The 20478-nt window shown below is 44.4% G+C and overlaps 1 protein-coding gene across 1 annotated transcript in view; it reads left to right on the plus strand.

Moving 5' to 3' along the window:
- Window positions 1-20478, plus strand: part of RFTN1 (raftlin, lipid raft linker 1) — a 187109-nt gene that overhangs the window by 134215 nt on the left and 32416 nt on the right. Inside the window, exons 6-7 of the mRNA XM_019726003.2 lie at window positions 1375-1578; window positions 12259-12374. Of these exons, the coding sequence (XP_019581562.2) occupies window positions 1375-1578; window positions 12259-12374 (320 nt within the window). The remainder of the gene's footprint in view (window positions 1-1374; window positions 1579-12258; window positions 12375-20478) is intronic.

Below are 20478 nucleotides of genomic sequence, written 5' to 3' on the forward strand. Positions count from 1 at the left end.
TCTTGCTGATGACAAAGGCTCACGGCCCAGCATTGCTCCCCTGGGATCTCTGTTGATGCTTGCCCAGATGGGGCTGTGAAAAGACTTCCTTTGTCCAGAATACAATTCCTATGTGAGATAATTTTAGATGTTACATGGATTGACATATTTGGTGTTAATGTGCCTCATCATTCCCTCCTGTTTATAGCAAGTGGTAGCTGTTTCCTTTATGGTCTGGAAGCAAAGTTTCCTTTTAAAATTCATTTATTTAAATAAAGGAAATTGAGTCCATTTAACTCAGCTAGTATTTGGATAGTGCCAAAATTATGAAGTACTGAAATACGGGGTACAGAATGTGGGTATAGGTCAGGTGTCTCCTGAAAGGAGTATGAATGTGCTTTGTCCCTTTTGCTAATGTCACCCGTTGTTTATGACCTTTAGAATATTTCTTTGAAAGAAGGGTGAGGACTTTCTTATGATTCAAATAGATATTTTTGGAAACCAAAGCATATTCCTGACTAGCCTGTGTAAGCAGTGCCTTTTTAAGCTGGGTGTACTCTGATTACTTGACTAAATGAGGAACACAAAAATAGACCTCCACACTTAGATTGAAATTCCAGGTATTTGTTCCTGGAGGCCAGTCCTGCTCACTCATGGCCGACAGCACATACAGCAGATATAGGTCGGTTGCTGGGTAGTAGCGAGTATTGATTTTTGAAGAACCAAGCCATAAATGAAGAAACAGAAAGTTCAGCGCCCGACTCCCAGTGCCTGTCTGGCTGGCTGAGCAGACCTACCACTCTAGGCAGGAACCCTCATTTACTGGAACATACTTATTTTTACATATCAATGATGTATTTTTGATGTACTTGATTAAGTATTATGGGTTCGGCCCCAGGAAACACCACTGCAGTTTATAAAGGGTGAGTTCAGGGATGTACAAGGTTCCTGGAATTGCAGCAGTATTTTTGCTTTCATGTGCCTGTGTACATTTGCTATTTTTTAAAGACCAGCTCTTGCCCAAGTAGGTCTGCTTTTTCTTTCAAAACACCTTTCTATGAATTTCTAGAAATGTCTCCTCTGTCCTTCTCTCAAACACCAAACTGTACAAATTACTCCCAGATAACAGCTATTCCTTGTAACAGCTAGATGACAGCCAGATTCAAAACCTAGGTCTCATACTTGAGGTTCAACCTTTGAAGCCCATGTCATTTTCACGGTACCCTAACTTACTAGGAATCAGGTTTTATTATTTGGCAACACTGCAACCTCACAGAGATTTTACCATTGAGATCAATTTTTCAGGCTCCTAAGAGATTCCACTTGACCCAGTGAGGCAACTTGTTATCACTGTTTGAACTCTGCTCTCCCCACCCCCTTTACAAATTCCAACAGAAATGGAGATCTTCGCCCTTTTCAACAAACCCAAGAGCCATCAGGAGTGCCGGCAATACTACCCCGTCACCATTCCTCTTCGGGTCTCCACGAACGGCCAGACGGTGAGCGGTTTGGATGCCAACTGGCTGGAGCACATGAGTGACCACTTCCGGAAAGGAGGCGTGCTGGTGAACGCGGTCTTCTACCTTGGCCTGGTCAACGGTACGGAATTCACAGCCCTTGAGTGGCCCTAATGAACTCGGCTTCTCATTCTTGTTGTCTTAGAATCTGCTCCGTTCAGAAAGCATTGCAGCTAATAAACATGCTGCATTTGATTGCTAATGAACACATCTCGAGGAATTTTCCATAAAGCACATCACCTATGCTCTCTTAACCTGTCTGGGAGTCAGCCAGGTATCTTCTAAAATGATGGAGAAAGAGATGTGATTCTGTTTCATTGGTGGTGGCCTCAATCTACAGTGGTTGTAAAGGCCTTTACAAAGATGATTCCCAGTTTTGTTAATTACCCCCTGGGATCATGCCTCTCTGAAAGTGAAAATTGTTTGTAGATGCTATTACAGTTTGAAGTAGCAGTACCACACCTTGGAATTAACACCAGAGAAGTGAATTGAACACCCTGGTTCCTGTAAGCTCTGTGGGGACACACACCGGTCCTGGGTCTCATGACACCCAGTCCTCCCTCCTCAGTAATGGGTTATCCCTGGGGGTTTGCTGCATGGGGCAGCTCTATGGCTGTCAGCTTTTCGAAGGCAGAGAGAAACTACCCAAAGGGGGGAAATGTGTCAAGCAAAAAAAAAAAGGTTTTCAGGTTAACACCAAGGCAAGTTAAGTCACTAGGGTACATTAAAGCTGGGAGGCAATTTGGAAAGTGGGGCCAACATGGCAGCCTGTGTGGATCCTGGGGGCTACTAGTCTGTAGGATTCCTACATGAGAAAAATGTGACACCAATGTCATTGATCCTATCAAAACCTGGCAGGGGAATGACATCGACAGCAGTGTCTTGGTTATTGAGCAGTTTTCTCTCTAAGGATTAGCAGAGTCAGGAACGGAGTTTGGATTCTATATTATTTGCAATCCTTGGAATGCTGGCAAACATCCTCAGAGGGAGACATCAGTCTTAATGCTGAATATGCATTCTGTAAATCATCCAAAGCCTTAGAACATTGGACAGCACAGACAGGTCTAAATTTTGGATTTAGCAAGTCCCTTTGTTACTATCTAAATATCAGTGTCTAGTGTTAATGTGTTAATATAGTAGCAGCAGGCATTGTAATGTATCGTGGGCCACAACCACTTGTGGAATGGGTGAATGACATAAGAAAGGTACCTGACTCATTAATAATGCATCTCAAGCAGTACTGCCTAGTAGAACTTTCTGTGACAACTGCAATGTTCTGGTTCTGTGCTGTCCAATATGGTAGCCACACATGGCTCCTGACCAATTAAAATGTGGCTCAGATGACTGAGGCATTGAATTCTTAAATGTAATTAATTTTCATTCATTTAAATTTAAATGACTATTGTCGCTAGTGGCTAGTGTATTGGACAGTATAGTTCTGGAGTATACATTTCATTCATACAACTACTGAAGAGTCGATTTGGTTCCCTAGCAGCAAGGTCTGTAACCTCCCTCTATACAAGGAGGGCTGCCCTGGGTGCTTACAAAGTGCCTTGAAGCTAGATAATGTCACGGTCTGGTTTGAGACGCACCATAAAACATCAATGGCATCAGCTTGGGGACAATATTTACAGTCCTGATTCGTCAGCATTTGGGGAGGCCAGGGAGGAACTTTCACCTCCTGCTTCCTGCAGAGACACCCCATTTCCCATCTTGGATTGTGGCAGTATCAGCTCCTCTTATCTCCTCTTGGCGCCTATATAGTCACTGTGGTCATGCATAGTTTTAAATCTCTCCTGGGAAAGTGATGGGTAGTTGTACTAACTTCTCAAAGATGTGCAGGGAGGTGTTGGGGTAGCAGCTACACAGACAGCCACTGGTAATATTTCCCCCCTTTGGAGAACTGGAGCATCAAAAGGGAAATGTTCTCTTTGGCTACTGCCTAAGCATGTCACGGGCAAGCTGAACCCCAAGAGAGGTCACCTTGAAAGTTCACAATGCCATTTATTGTCTCTCTAGCCATTGTACTTGAGTAGTCAAGGTTCAGTCAATCCTCCACTTCTCCTTATCCCATTGTCTGATCTGGAGTCCCAAAACACAGATAATTTATACAGTTTTATGTTCAGATTTCACTCGCATCTTTGTGTTATATCCTCCCTTGGCTGTAGCTGCATTAATTCCAACCTTCCGGCCTTGAAGACAGAACATGAAATTTCCCCTGGCAAGTGCAGCTGTGACACTGCTGCACTGAGCCTGTGACATCTCCACAGCAGGGCTGCCCCCGTCTAGAGCTCCACCATAGCTGCACGTCTCTGTCTCAGAGATGGCTGCAAAATTCTCAGAACAAAATTAATGTGGACCCACTCAAAATTCAAACATGGTTTCATCCTGTGTGTTTCTGCTGGGACGGAGAGTGCTTAATGGGTGGGGGCATTTCTGCTCTGGAAAAACCCAAGGTTTCCGTTGGCCAGGGATGAAATATGCATATGTTTTTTTTCCCAGAATTAAAAAAAAAAAAAAGCAAGCTAATCATAATTATAAAAGGAACCTATTTCTAAGAAGATAATTAGTGTCCTTAGAAATAAACCTGGCAGAGCGAGAAGCACATCTTTAAGCTGTTTGCCATCTGGAAAAGCACCAGTCTTGACTCTTAAATGGATATTTATACTCCAAAATATTTTCCACAGAGTCATAAAACTCCCATGAGAACTTTGTCCCATAACCAAGGTGATGTTTTAGCCTGAATTATCCAGTTGAGGCTCCAGCTTTTGTTTTCGAGTTTTTACTCAAGACATGGAAAGACTTGCATAGTCCTCAAGTTTGGGCTCCGGATTGATCTCCGGGGCTCCTTTCCTTAGACTGACCAGGTGTCTAAACTAAGGCCTGGATGAAAGGGAAGTATGCTGATGATAACACCACCTCGCAGGTACTATGAGCTGTTGCTAATCTAAGCCTCAAACATAGCAACTCATTTAATCCCCACAAAACAGTGAAGGAGGCACTTTTGTTATCCTTGTGTTACAGCTGTGGAATCTGAGGCAGAGAGCAATTAAGTCATTGTCAAGGTTACCAGCTCCTAAGTGGCAAGGAAGTGGTAGGAAGAAAGAAGGGCGTGGGCAGGGAAAAGGGACGTGAGGAGGAGAAAAGAGAGGTCTCCATGTTGGTGAGAAGTTGAGGCCCCAGCAGGGCCTTGGGTTGTCCTTGGGGAGGGAAGGGAGCTCCAGGGTCACCCTTAGGGAAATCATGGGACCTGGGTGGCCAGCCAGAAGAACGGACAGGCACACAGAAACACTCCAGCCACTGAGAAAAAGGCCAGAATCTACACTTCTAGAGGGTAGAAGAGGCTGGGAGGGCAGACCCTCTGCTGAAATGGCTGCTGAGAAGGAGTGGGCAGGGGGGCAGGGGTCACGGCGAGGGGGAACTGGCTGCCCACCATCTGAAGACCCACCCAGGAACCTGATTTACCACCAAGGGCCTCCAGGCCAGTGGAATCCGGCGGCCAACAATGTTACCAATGCTGCCGCCACCACCAGCTGTCCTTGCCCTGCCCTTGCGCTCCCTTTGTCCCCCTGGCCCTGTCCTTCCTCTGCATTTCTCTTGTTCTGCCCTCATCCTCTCCTTGTCCCCACCTCACTCTGCTCCCCTTGCCCTGCCCGTGGCCCTGTCCGGGCCCTCCCCTCCCCCTGCCCTCTCCTAGCCCAGCGGTCCTTCCTGCTCTGGCACTATCGCCTTTCTCTAGCCCATATTCGGATGTCTTCAATTATTTCAAAAATGTCCTTTGTAGCAAGTTGTCCAAACCAGAATGCAATCCAGCAACATGTACTGCAGATGGTGACCGTGTCCTCGCTTCTCTTTTACCCGGAAAAGCCATTGCCGTTGACCCTGACTGCTTGAAATAAACCTGGCCTCTTACCCTGCAGAATGTCCTGCATTCTGGGTTTGTCTGGTCAGTGCCTCGTGGTGTCACTTATCATATTCCTTTAGCCCTTATTTCCTATAAAGTGGAATTTAGTTCTAAGGCCTTGATAAATTAAGCACTTACGATTGGAATACATTCCAGATGATGTTGTGTTCTACATGTTGGGCCCCATCGGGAGACCCATTAAACCTCGATGTCTCTCCATTTCTACCCTTTTAAAAGATTGTCTTCCCGGAGTCTTTTCCTGATGCCCCGGCTACATCTAAATCCAATTATCATTTGGTATTTATACCATGTTTTCTGATGCCTAGCATAACCTACATTACCTTATGTTTGCAAAATACACGTGTAAAACACATGCACATATTGCAAATAAAATACACACAGAGACACATATTTTATCCGGACATTCGTACTTGCAAAGCCTTGGGCGGGTCTTGTGTCCTGTGCTTCCTAGTATCCCACTGCCTGTACACTGTGCCCTGTATACAGAAGGTGATCCATAAAGGTTTCTGGGTGATAGTCATGGCCATGGTGAGGAGGGGAGAAACTACTGTTGGGGTATGCATCACCAGGAACCTGCAGATTCGGGGATCAAAGAGCTCAGGGTGGGAAGAGTGGAATTGCGGGGGGGTGTAGGGTTGTTCCGCTGGTGCCAGCAGCCACTCCCTTGCACAGTGCTGTCTCCAGGAACGTCTGGCCCAGTCTTACAGGCATGGCTTCTCTTTCTAAGGAGCCAGTTAACGTAAGGGATACGTAGATTTCACTTGCACCATTAAATGCATTTTCTCTTGTACCCATAACACATCTTTCATTTTTTATTGCCACATAGCTCATGTACATACAGAAAGCAGTCCAGATTATAAGGACGTAGCTCAGTGGATTTTCCCAAGGTGAGCACACTCATGTACCTGGCACCCAGATCGAGCAATAGAACATACAAGCCGCCTTGAAAGGACCCCCGCTGGCCCCTCCCAGTTCCTATGCCCCAGGGGTGACCACAGTCCCAACATGAAATACCATTGATTAGTTTTGAATTTTATTTTTTTCCAGTTTCATTGAGATACAGTTGGCATATAATATTGTACTAGTTTAAGTTACACAAAATAAAGATTTGATATGCAAATATGTATATAGTGTGAAATGATTGCCACAGTAAGTTTAATTAATGTTCATCACCAAACATGGCTACACATTTTTTTCTTGTGATGAGAACTTTTAAAATCCATTCTCTTAGCAATTTTCAAATACATAATGCAATATTGTTCACCACAGTCATCATGCTGTATAGTACATCCCAGGTCTTATTCATCTTACAAATGGAGGTCTGTACCTTTGACCACCTTTACCCGTTTCCCCCACACTCCTGCCCCCCAGCTCTGGCAACCACCATCCTGTCCTATTTCTAGGAATTCAGTTTTTCTAGATTCCACATGTGAGATCATATAGTATTTGTCTTTCTTTGTCTGACTTAGTTCACTTAGCATAATGCCCTCAAGGTCCATCCATATCCTCGCAAATGGCAGGAGTTCCTTCGTTTTTATGCCTGAATAATATTCCATTGTGTGTATCACATTTTCTTTATCCATTCATCCACCCACGGACACTTAGGGTGTTTCCATGTCTTGGTTATTGTGAAAAATGTTTCAATGAACAGGGGGTGCAGAAACCTCTTTGGGATAGTGATTCCATTTCCTTTGGATACATATCCAGAAGTGGAATTGCTGGATCATATGGTAGTTATATATTTTTTTATTTCTTGAGGAACCTCCATACTGTTTTCTGCAGTGGCTGTACCCATTCTCATTCCCATCAACAGTGGACAAGAGTTCCCTTTTTTCCATAACTTCCCAACACTTATTGTCTGTTCTCTTTTTGATGACAGCCATTCTAATAGGTGTAAGGTGGTTTTGATTTGCAGTTTTGAACTTGATATGAATGGAATATGCCCTTGTCGTTTTTGGCCTCTTTCACTCATTATGTTTGTGAGATTCATCCACATTTTCATATGTAAACGCAGATCATTTCTTCTCATTACCGCATACTATCCCTTGTGTCACTAGAGGTATATATAAACGTAATCCATTTATAAGTATATTTTTGGTTTTTGCCCCATGTAGGAAGGCATGGCATCTGTATAGAGTTGTTCCCAAAACGAAGCCCAAAGGCCATCTCACTGTGACTCATCTAAGAGGTCACCCAAAACATCAAGGCAGGGAGTATGGTGTGGTGGTCACATAAGCTGGGGTAGGCAATAGACAGCCTAGGTCCCTAGCCTTGATGGGTGGCACATCGTCGTGGTAGCTCAATAAATATGTTAGTTGTTGGAAGAGTCTAGGCTTTGGGACCAAACAAACCACATTTGAGATCTGAATTGGCCCTTACATTCCATTTGAACATGGACAAATGGTTTAACTACTTTAGCCTCCATTTTCTCACCCACTAAGAGGGAATGCTGAACTTTGGGGAGGATTCAATGAGAAACCATGAATTGTGCCTGAGTACCTCCCATCCAGCAAGCACTGAATCAGAGCATTTCTTCCCTGTCTAGTCAGTTAAATGGCACTGAACTTGCAGGCTAACCCTTACTATAACTGAAGAGGAATAATGTCTCCCCTAGATTATTCACCTCTTCAGATTGAGAATGCAGAAAGGCAGGCCAAGAGCAGCAGTGAGGGCTGGAAAAGATGGGGAAGATGTCTTTTGATGTCAGCAGATGAGCTGCAGCGTGATTGGGAAGCAACATGGCACCATCATCCGGGGGTTAGTTGAATGGTGGTTCTTTTGCAATAGGGTTACAAGTTAGTATGACAACATATGCAGTTACGGTCATGCAGTTGGTACGTGCCATTCCTGAAATCAAGGTGGTGCCGTGAGCACCATGCAGTGTCTAATGGGGAGAAGAGGCTTTCAGAGAGCCAAGGATATGTCATGCCAGCTACCCCAGCGTGGACCATTCAGTCCAGTCTAGTTGGTTAAAAGGAGCACAGTAACTTTTTTTCCTAGACCGTATACATTGACCACCTGTCGTGGTGCGCACGGTTACAAGCTAGACTTGGGAGAAGCATAGCACCTAGGGTGAGCCTGAAGGTTAGTTTGCTAGACGGAGTGTTAATGTCTCAGAGGCTACAGGGGAAGAGCCGTTGCCTCGTAGAATTTACCTCTTGGGATAATAGGGCAAATCTGCTTCTCCCACATCCTTCTTGTAAATCATAAGCTTGGAGTGTTAAGGTGGCCTTTTGCCAAAAGACCAGCATCAAATATTTATACAATACCAGAGCAAATAGCTTTCTGTGCACAGTAGGGAAGCTGCTTTACTTTTATAAAAATGCAGGGATAATGGAGTGTTTTCCATAGATGGAGGGCGATTTAACCTTTTAGATCAGGAGTCTTCACTCTAAGACCTATTTATACCCAGCTCAGTGCACATCACAGTGAGGCAGAGCCAGCAAGGCAGTGAGGAGACGGGGAGTGGACAAGGCCATCAAAACCAGGGGCTCTTTAAAAGCTCAGCTGTCTGCTTTCTGTGCTTCATTGACTTTTTTGCGGTTACAGATGACCAAATTTTGACAGCCATTCTGAACTTGCTTTGGAGTTAAGTAGGTAGATCAGCATTCTGGCTTCAGGATAACAGAGCGGCAGGCCACGAGGCTAGAGGCAGACACTGGCTGAGGCAGCTGGGAAGTAAGAGCCTCTTTGTTCCTGCTTCACACCCCCAAGGCTGGCCTTACCGCTCCCCACTGACCACACAGCCCTCCTCCCAGGCCTGTGACTCAGGAGGAAGAAGGAACAGCCAGGCAGATGGTGGGAAAGAAAGTCTGGAGGGGCTGCAGTGTCTTCTTCCCCCTTCTGGACCTCAACTCTGCTGTACTGTATTATTGGCAGGCTAAATACCATCATGTCATTGATGTCACATCGGGCACTCTAATACTTAAAGCACATGGCAAGCACAGTTAAAGGGGCCTGGAGGTGTTGCATTGAGGAGATCTGTAGTAGAGACTTCGGAAATTAGATACAACACAGTTTTATAGAAGTCTTGAGGATGAATTTGTGCTGTGCTGACATGATCCTAAAGGAATCATTGAGTTTCTTCTGATTCCAAGCATTCTCAGGTCGAGACTTGGGAAAACTTTATTCAAAGGGGTCTGTAGCCCCCTCCTGCAGCCCGGGCTCCAGCTGGACCAGAACTTTTCAAATGAGTTGGACTATGGTTGTCCTGGACCTCAAAATGCTTGTCACGTGGTTCTGCTGAAGAGCAGTTCTGTTCTTCCCTGATCACCTTTGTAAAATGTCTCATAGGAGGACATTGAACAAACACTTGGGGGAAGCTTTTTAGCACAGCAGAGGAGAGAGGCAGCTCGAGACTTTTGCTAAGGCTGTTTGATGACAGATTCATAGGATAGGAAATAAATGAAGAACTGGAGCAGGGTGTTGATTAACCCACAGAGGTCTTACTTGAAATGGAGTATTATCTTGTCAGATAGAAATAATATAAAGATAAGGCAGCTATGCTCCATGAATTATTCTAACAACTATGGTTTGTTGAGCTGGTCAAGCCTGTCTGTCATCCTGGATTAATCAGGAATGACCCTAGGCTAAGCAAAGTACACTGGTCTCATTTTTCTTAGGTTTAGGTTGGGCACTGGATCAGTCAGCAATTGCTACAATAATGCTGTGTAACAAACCACTCCAGAGCTCAATGGCTTAAAACAGTAATCATTTATCCTCACATATTTGCAGAATGGCTGGAGCAGCTCTGTTGAGGCAGCTTTGCTGATCTCACTCAGCTGGGCTCATATTCACAGGTCTGTGGGGTCAGCTGATCTAGGCTAAGCTCCATTGGGGCAGCTCTGTTCCACCTGTATTTCATCTTCCTTGAACCACCTGGCTGGCTGGGGCATGTCCTCTCAAAGTGGCCACAGAGACACAAGAGAGCAAGCCCAACCACACAAGTGCTTTTCAAGCCCCTGTTTGCATCATACCTGCTAATATCCCATTGGCTAAGCAAATCACATGATAAGCCACTAATTGACTGGTTTCCCCAATACTCTTACTCTTGACTTTCTTCTCATAATTCTGCTACCATTGAGAGAGAGATTGAGAGAGAGAGAGAGAGAGAGAGAGAGAGAGAGAGAGAGATAGTTAAGTAGCTGTTTTTTATGTCCTTTGCCCATTTCTAATCGTGTTTGAGTATTTTTAATGCTTAATTTGTAAAAAGCTTTTAATATATAAAGAATGTTAAGCTTAGACATTTATTTTTTTATTTTTCTTGTTGCAAATGATTTTCTCATTTTGGTAGTCTTTTGAGTTTGTTTATGAGGTCTTTGGAAAGACAGCAGCTAAAGATAGTTGTGTTTACATCTGTCAGCCCTTTTCTTTGTGACTTCTGGAAAATGCTGGCAGTCCCTGAACTCCAGTGTGATTCGTAGGACTTTCTGAATTCCCTGAAAAAGAAGGTCACATTATTGTGTGAATTGTCCTTTTAAATAAAAGTAGCATATCATTAAACATTTTATGTGTATTGCCATAACAAAATACCACCAGTGGGTTAGCTTACACAATAGACATTGATTTTCTCATAGTTCATCATCAAGGTGCTCGCAAATTTGGTTTCTGGTGACACTTCTCATCCTGACTTACAGAAGTCTACCTTCTGTCTGTATCCTCATATGGCCTTTCTTCTGCACAAGGAGGCAGGGAGGGGGCCTGGTGTCTCTTCCTCTTCTTATAAGGACATCAGACCTAACAGATTAGGGCCCACCCTTATGACCTCATTTAACTTTAATTATCTCCCTAAAGGCCACATCTCCACATACAGAAGGTTAGCGCTTCAATGTACATTTTAGGGAAGACAGTTTGGTCCATAACAGTCTGCTTGAGCAGTGATTTGTAGAATAGAATCTAGGGACCAGGAAGAATTCTCTGTCCACCAGCCCATTTCACAGATGAGCGACCAAGTCCCTAAAAGGGGTCATATCACTTCTCATGGTAAATCATGAACCCAAACTATCTGCTTCTAAGTCCAGTCCTGTTTCCCAAAATCTCTAATCTAAAGGAATCTAGGTCATTGGGAGCTAGTAACAAAAGGTGGGGTGAAGGGTGGGGGCACAAAAGCTCCTCCTTCAATGTCTTCTGCAGGGGCAGGGACCCTGTTGTAATTTGCTTTATACTCTTGTTGCCCAGGACAGTCTTGAGTCATGCCGTGTGTGTAGTGTACCATTGTCGAATTGTACAGAACTCAGAACCGGGTACATTGACTAAAGCAATGCCCAAGGAAATGTTTTCAGTGGTAAATCATTTGGGAAAACTCTCCCTTCCCCCAAATTCTGCCTCTTGACAAGAGCTGCCTGAAGTGTTGTCTGTACAGCAGCCCATATCATATGGAACTTCCAAGAATCGATTCATCTAGAATGCATCTGACAAGCTCAGATCTGGTGTGTTGTATCTATCTCCCCCTTTTCAAAAGAAATCTCTCACCTAAATATAGTTTTCTTCTAAAAACTGTCTCTAAATGACTGTGTTTTATCCTGAATAAGTTCTCCCCAGTGCATCCTGACGTTGGAGCATGAAATGGAAGGTAAACGCGTGAAATCATATGGTGATTGCTAACAATGAAATTTGGGCTCATAAAATCAAGGATATTATTCAGAACTGCGAGGTAAATTAGTCTCATTCATTCTGATGGGGCTAGACGCTATGGCTGTGTGTGCCTTCTTTAATTAACATGCTGAAAAGATGTTCTGATTGGGATTATTAATGAATGCAGTGAAAATTTTTGCTGCTTGTAAGGCTTCTGCCACAGACGGTTTACAGAACCCCACCGCCTTTTTCTTTTTTCCACAGATTCCTTACATGGTTTGACAGATGGAGTATTCATCTTTGAAGCTGTTTCCACAGAAGATAGCAAAACCATGCAGGGCTATGATGCTATTGTTGTCGAACAATGGACGGTCCTGGAAGTAAGTGTGGGATTGGCAGGGGCGCTTCTTTTATTCGGACGGTGATTGTTTTATTCACTTGCTGGCTCTGCCTGTGGCTGCTGCTCAGCTGTGGCTTTCCTCTGAAAGGCATTTGACCTGGGTGGGTAGACCCTACCAGGACCCCTTTCGTCCTTTCATGCCTTTCATTTTCCAGCCCTGACTTGGGGAATGGGCCCCACATTTCCCTTTCTGTAGGAAAAACACATTAAGTGTGCCGGACCTTTCGATGGAAAAGATTCTTCTTTCATTAACGTGCATATAACTGAAAATTGGAAGTGACATAAATGAGGCAGACACACAGTTTGTGGCCTCCGTAATAATAATAGCAGCGTCGTTATTGGAGCGAGACCCTATGGCTTCCTGTGCCAGGTATGCTCAGAAGAAATATATGCACACGTGCTCAGTCAGTCTTCACAATAAGCCTATGCGAGAGGTAGCATGATTGCTCCTATTTTACAGATGAGAAAACTGAGGCACAGAGAGGTTAGGTCCCTGGCCCAGCATTACACATTAAGTGCTGAAGGATGTCTTTGAGAAATGTGGACCCGTGAGGCCACCAAATTGCAATCAGCAGAGGAATTCCTCAAGCCGTGTTCCTCTGGGACTTTGGAAGAGCTGATTTCTTTCTCACACTCTCTGGTGTGTACTTTAAAGATATTTCTCCAACTCTGGTAGCATGGGCTTTTTAAGCTCATCTCTTGTCCAACCAGCATCCTGGATATAAAGGGAGAAGCAGTTTGAACATGGAGGACTGATTCCTGAAGGCCCTGGAAGAACACAGGGGTGGTGTCATTCTGAGGGGCCCCTGACAAACCCAGCTCTCCATGTCAAAGTGAGACACAGGTGGATGCAGCTGTTTGTGAGGGGTGTGGGATAACGGTACCACCAGACAGCAGGTGCTTGCCGTGCCCTCAGTGCCCTTGGGAGCTGCAGCCTGGAGGCAAGTCCCTCACCTGCTTGCTGGGGTGGGGGGCAGTTAGTCAGCCTTTACGTCTGCAGCAGTGAAGTAGGGAGTAGGGCTTTTAGGGGCCTGCCTGTATATGAGCAGTGGTGGGAAATAACTGTTTGCAAGTGTGACAGCAACAGAGGATAAAGAAAAATGTCTTAATCAGAAACCGGAATTCCAAAAACCACCATCTAAGGCAGGTGAGGGTCATGGCCAGGACTCCCGAGGACGTTTGGGGTGAGGAATCAGATGATGACCTGGTTTGTGACCAGGCTCCACCACTTACTCCCGCCTGACCTTGATCCCAGTGAGCCTTCACACGCTAACAGGAAATGGGGTGCAAAGAAAGTGAGGCTCAGTCTAAAATGCAAAGCAGTGCACCGTGCAATGAGGGCAGGTCATGTCCCCTCTGGGGACCCTAAACTTACTCAACTGTAAGATGGGGGCAGTGCTGGTCATCCAGCCCAGCACTTGTGACACAGTGAAGGCTCCTGGTGGTGGTGAAATACGAACTCACAGTGGTCACAGCTGAGGATCTTGAGGGTACCTTGAAAACAGTCTGCATGCTTCAGCACTCGGCTTGCTCTGCAGCACTTGGCTGTAACAGCAAGCCATGCATCGTTGCACCCAAAACAGTTGCATGTGCAGAAGTGTTTGGCAGGCCATAGCGACGTGAGTACAATCTCTCCTTGACTGCTCATCAGAATGGCTGTTATGGGAGGGCATTGCGGTTTTCCTCAAAAATCATGACTTGATGGCCATGATCCAATATCATCTAAGAAACTGGTTCTCAAAGTGTGGTCCCAGGACCACAGCATCAGCACCACCTGGGAAATGTACAAATGCAAATTCTTGGGCTCCACCTGGGTCTACTGAATGAGAAAGTCTGGGGATGGGACTCATCGATCTGTGTTTTCACAACCCCTCCAGGGGATTCAGATGCACAATTTTAAGAACCAATGTCTAAAAGAACAGTACAGATGCCACTCTCACCCGGGCTCTGGGATGCTATTGGACGAAAGGGGTGATGGAAAGACTACCCCAATGATTTGTATTTCTTTAGTCTTTGAAACTAACTGTGACCTGGATGGGTAACTGGAGTGAATGCTTACTATACAACATTTTTGTGGGAGGGGGATAAGGTTACAACCATTAAAAGGTCCCTTGTCTTCTCAATGTAAGAGGTCAATTTTATGGGTTAAGAAGTTAGATCAGAAAAAATGAACATTCATTCAGAAACTTTTCTTGGGTTTGCAGATTGATTTCCTTTCTTTTGTCAATTTTATTTATTTCTTGGATGTTTGAACTTTTCCCTCTTGACCGCTTGTATGTTTGTGCATTAATCTATTTGGTGACACTAGCGTTGGGTCGTGTTGTCCTTGCCCCCGTCACCACTCCCACCAACTCTCTCCCTCTCTCTCGATGACTCTCTCTCCCTCCCTCCCTCCCTCTCCTGAGAAATGCTTTGGCTTTTCCCCAGGAATCCTTGGAAATGAAATAGAATTTATAGACCTGTGATAAGTCCAGTGGTGTGCACCAAGTTATAAAACCAATTCCGTGTGTCTCTTCCCAACTCCATATTCAAGTGACAAATTCAGTCAGATTAGTAGCTTGAAATTGGCCATGGTGGAATTATTCCACCGTGGAAGTTGGCAAACGCTAGAAATTATGGGGGTTTTTTCCCCCCTAGAGAGGCATTTGTAATTGTTTTCCAGCACACCACTAGATGGGCCTTTATTTCATCACATTTCAAATTATGTACAGGTTTGGCGGCATCTAGTTAGGCAGAAACAGATTTTCTTAATTTTCATGAGAGTGATGACAAGTGGATTGATGATTTTGATGTTGCTGTTCACCAGTTTTCCGTGCTCAAGTCTTCAGACCTGCTTCTGGTGTGTGTGGAGCATCCCCACATTTCCCACAGTGAAAGGAGACCCCTCTCCTTTTTAGGAGCGTTAGCCTCTCAATGGCGAAACAAGAGAAGATCTCTTTGGAGCAAACTGTACCCCTCTGGGTTTCTCTTCCTCTTTGCAGCTGGTGTGGGCAGCCTTCAGGAGTCAGCTCTTAGGTCACCTCCTTCTGGAAGACTTCCAGACTCCTTCCTCTGTGTTCCCATAGTTCTCTGCACATAAGCCTGTCAGAGCGCCTGTTACATTCACTTTTATTCGTTTATCTACTTTTCTCCCTTCACTCTGAGTTTCTTGGCTGGAGATATTCATCTTTGTTCTCCAACTCACCCAGTAAATGCTTCCTGAATTAGGATGAAGGCTTTTTGGTTCAGCCCAAGGGTAGACCAACATTTCTCAAAATTGAGCTTGGATCAGAATCACTCGGAGACCTTTTGAAAACTCAGATATCCAGGTTCTACCCCCCAGAGTATCCTATTGACCCACTTTGAGGATCCTGCTTTAGAGGTTAGCTGGGTTACCGGCACAGTTCAGTGAGGTCCAGTCCAGACCAGGTTTGCCTGTGACTCCGTTCTTTGAAGAGGTTCTGTCAGACCCTCCACTCTGACCCAGAGACAGCCCTTCTTCTGCATGGCCCGCCACGTGCTGCATCAGCTCCCTCACTTGCCGCCTTCAAGACCCAGCTATCTCCTTTTTTCCTCATCTTTTTGGCCTGTAGAAAAGGGCTTTCCTGTTCAAGCCCTGGGCAGGTCCCACTTGGCTTATGGTTGACCCTGCTTTTCTGGCAACCACTGTGCTCCCGGGCCATCCCATGAGCTCTTGGACTCCAACCACAAAACATCTCTAACCTCTCACCGTCATTTTTCTTTTCTCACAGTTGGCACTGACTTGTCCCTTTCCTGCCTCTTTATTCCTGCGTGTATTAATATTCTCCACTCTGTGTGCTGATGTGCGTTCCAGTTCAGGTACAGCTTCCTCACGTCCCTCTCTCTCTGTCTCTTTCTCTCTCTCTCTCCACACACACACACACACACACACACACACACACACACTTCCACAAGAAAACCTACCTCACTCTTCACAGCTCTGCAAACAGTGCAATATGTTGGAAAGAGAATGTAGGTGCTAGTCTGGGCATGGTATGAATCCTGGCTCTCTTATTCCAGCTGAATAACTGAGTGTATACAAAATAAACCAACCCCGATTTGTTTTTCCATTTTTCAATTGTATAAATGGGGACACTGGTAACAACCTCTCAAAGTTAATGAAAATTAAAAGAGATACTATAGTAAACAGTTGCAAATGTAGTACTTAGCATATAATAAATAAATACCACTTTCTTTTACCAGACACCTGGTATCATCCATTAGAAGGATCCCCTCCCTATTGCCTTGATCTTGTTCTGAAAGAACAGAGGACGTTGGGTGAGGGAAAGTACAGAGTCAAATATAAATAATGGCATTTTTCTCAGTTGGAAACCTATGACCTAAAATTAAAGACAGTTGTGAGGAGGATAAAAGTCCATTGAAAGGGCATTTATAACTGTATTTTGTATATTTTTTTTCTTAGTTTACAATCTAGAGTGTAAGCAGAATGGGTAAGTCTATGAAAGGAAAGGGAAAACTACATGAGTAGGTGAAGAGTAAGAGACTGACAGACAGAGCCAGGGACCCTGTTTCCTCTGAGTCCACATAGCCTTCAGCCTGACAGCCCACCGTCAGGCTGTGGACACCGTTGGGGCCCTTGAGTCATAGAGCCTTCTCCACCTCCATCCGTCTCCCTGGAATGCCTTCAAGTTTATCAGGGCTTCTCTTGAAATGCGCTGCCAGAATTGAACAAAGCACGTTTAGCTGATGCAGTTGGTAGGGTGGCCAGTCAGTTAACTGAAAAAGGTCAATTGAAAAGAGCCAAATAAAATCATATTCATAGCTTACACATTTTATCTTAATGTAAAATATGTAACTACACATCCACTTGCCAATCTTTTTGAGTTTGGGGTCTGCTGACTGGATTTCCACTTCACCTTTCTGGTATAAACCACACCCAAAGTACATGGTCACCAATAGAAACTGTCAGTTTTTGGAAAGTCTAGGAAAGAGATCTGACTGCAGAATCCTTCTGTTTTCATGATTTTTTCCCCTAGTTTTTTCCATTTCTTCTCCCCTCTCTAATTCAGCCACAGTTCTTATTTTAAAATATGTCCTTTGTCAAGTCTCTTCAAAATATTCAGTTTAGTTTTCCTAGAAGCAACTTCTTTTGCATTTACTGTCAATTTAAATAATTTAAATTGACACATCATTATGATAATGGTTCTAACTGACCTAAACGGGTCTGGGAACATGTGATGTGCTCATTTGCTGGGATTGGAAGGGCATGATTATCCTGGAGAACAGCGTGCTCCCTGCAAGGACTTGGTCTCCCTGAAGGGGAGCGAGGCTTCTGCTGGTACAGCTGGAGATTGAATTGGCTTTGGGGTATTCATTACAGATGTTGTGATGCAAGGTGCTGCGTAGGCAGCTCTCTCCATCGTCTACCTATGGATTCCATCTGTTGTTGAATTGACTCCCAGCTCATCTCATCCTATTAGTTGATGCCCATTTTTCCAGCCTGTTGAGACTTTTTTTTTATCATGTTGATATCATCCTACATTTGCGAGGATCAACCCAGCTTTGGTTTCTCTGAAGGTTTCAGATATAGGCTGACTCCTGGCCCACCCAATGTCAAAAAGACTGGATGGAGGACACGGTCCTTTGGCATGCTGTGGGAATCTCTTCTCTAGTCTCTAACGCAAGGTTACAGATGGCCCTACTGTTCCACCTAACATGTCACCATCTTCTCCCAAAAGGGCTCATGAAGGGCTTGGGAAGATGCATTTCTGTGACTGAAATTCATTCTGGGCCATGCCTCCACACCCTGCCCGTCCCATAACCTCATCCAACGTCATAGGAGGCCTCCATTGTTGTTCATGAACTTCTGCAGGCTGCTGGGAAGCAATCTTTTGTTTCTAAGGGCCCCAACCATCTCTTTTAACAGTCTGCCCTAGGATTTGCCAGGGAGTAACATCAATTTCTATGGTATCTAGAATTCACTACCTTCTGCTCTGACAAGGGAGCCAATATTTGTTCTTTTGAAACCATCTGGTATTTTTTTTCATTGCCACAGTTTCTCCAAGATAATTGTTTTGGTTCTGCGATCATAGCCTTTTGTGCCAAAGGCGGCAGCAGTTCTTTGCCTTCTTCCTGTGATACAGAAGATTTTCCCGGGGGTGATCAATGCCATGCAAGGACCAGGGCTGAAGACCCAGCCTCTCCCAGGCTGTAACTCCACTCCTTTTCCAGCCCAGAGCACACACCACAGCACAGATGAGGTCTGCGAGGCGAGCAGGATATCCTTCGATGTATCTAGTAGCTCTCTCAGTGCCTTCATTTTGATCAAAAAGTTCCTTGTGTCTCTCCTCAGCTTTGGTAGTTTCACACCTGTGTGCTGAACGGTGTGGCTGAGCACTTTTTCCTTAAAATGCAATTCATTTGGGCTTGATGAATTTAAAATGTGAGGTTTGCTTTGGAGAGGAGGTTGCCAGCCTCTATTAAAAATTTTAAATGGCCACCCTACCCATGACTCAGCCAGTTCACACCTCATGACCATCTCTTCTAGAAAAACAAACACTTTTTCACAAGAAGGCATGTCCAAGGACATCATTTCGGTATTATTAGTAATAGAAAAAAAGGAAACAGTGTACACATTCATCAATAGGGGACTGGTTACCTAAAGGATGGTACCTCCTTATTATGGATGTGGTCAGTCTGTATAAATTGACACGGAAGGAAATGTTAAGTGGAAAACAAGCTGCGAAATGATAGTGTGATGGTTAGTTTCATGTGTCAATCTGGTTAGGCTATATGGTACCCAGTTGTTTGGTCAAACACCAATCTAGATGCTGCACTGAAAGTATTTTTTAAGTGCAGTTAACCTTCAAATCAGCAGACTTTGAGGAAAGCAGATTACTAATCATCCATAATGTGGATGGGCCTCATGGAATCAGGGGAAGGCCTTAAGAGACCCGACCCCGCAGACTTTGGTTCTGTTTCTCAGAAGAACCCTAATACAGATACAAACATTGTGATGCCATTAATGAAGGAAAAACTTCACAAAACAACGTGACATAGTTTCTATGGATATGTGTGAATGCAGAAAAAAGGCCTGGAAGGGCACCCATCCACCTGGTAACGGTAGTTACATGTGACTTGGAATGGAAGCGTGGAAGGTAGCTTTATCTATAATATTTTCATTTTCTATAGAGAAATATTCATTTTACCTGGGTAATTAAAATTTAATTTTTAAAAGATAACTAGTGATGTCCCACCATATTTTTTTCTTTTCTTAGGCTTTAGATATATAGTTGACCCTTGAACAATGCGGGAGTTTAGGGGCATCAACCATCCAATACAATCAGAAATCCACATATAACTTAAGCTGGCCCTTCCCATACGCGGATTCCCAAACACGGATCAAAAATGCAGTTGACCCTGAATAACATGGGTTTGAACTGCACAGGTCCACTGATATACTTATTTTCTCCTTGTAGAAAACAAAGTAAAATAGGAATTGTCTTCAGCATATTTGTCTTTGTACAATTTCTTGCTTTGAACATAATATTTAAAGGTGTGTGTGTGTGTGTGTGTGTGTGTGTGTGTGTGTGTGTGTAGTCGTGTACACCTAAACTTATTGTAGGCTTAACCTTCTTCCTCCTGTACTGGGTTCGCCTCACTTCTGTCACCGTCCCGGGAGAATCAGCTACTTCCCGCTGTCCTTACAAATCCACGCTCATCAACTTCTGCAGACTCATTGATTTCCTTGGTTGCCTCCAGCTTTTATTCCAGAGTGACAGTTCCACCTGGAGCCAGCTTCCCTTTGGCCATTTCTTGCCACAAGGCCATATGGAACCTTCCGCTGAACTTTTGAGATCCTTTTGCCTCTTGTCCCTAGAAAGGGCCTCTGGTACTCTTTGGCTGTTAGGAACTTGGTGGAGGCCTTCACAAAACAATTTCTGAGTTTATACAGTCTGTGTTCTCCAAGTAAGTCACTCCTTTTTCCAAAATGATACTGTATTTAAAAACAGTGACCTCAAAATCCTCTATCAGATCATTGAGTCCTGACTTCTGCTCTGAGTCTTTGACCCTGTGCTGGGGTCAGTGAGCCCTGGATGGATGGCTGTCCCTCTCACACCTTT

Source organism: Rhinolophus sinicus, linkage group LG10 (assembly GCF_036562045.2).
Source record: "Rhinolophus sinicus isolate RSC01 linkage group LG10, ASM3656204v1, whole genome shotgun sequence".
NCBI lineage: Eukaryota > Metazoa > Chordata > Mammalia > Chiroptera > Rhinolophidae > Rhinolophus > Rhinolophus sinicus.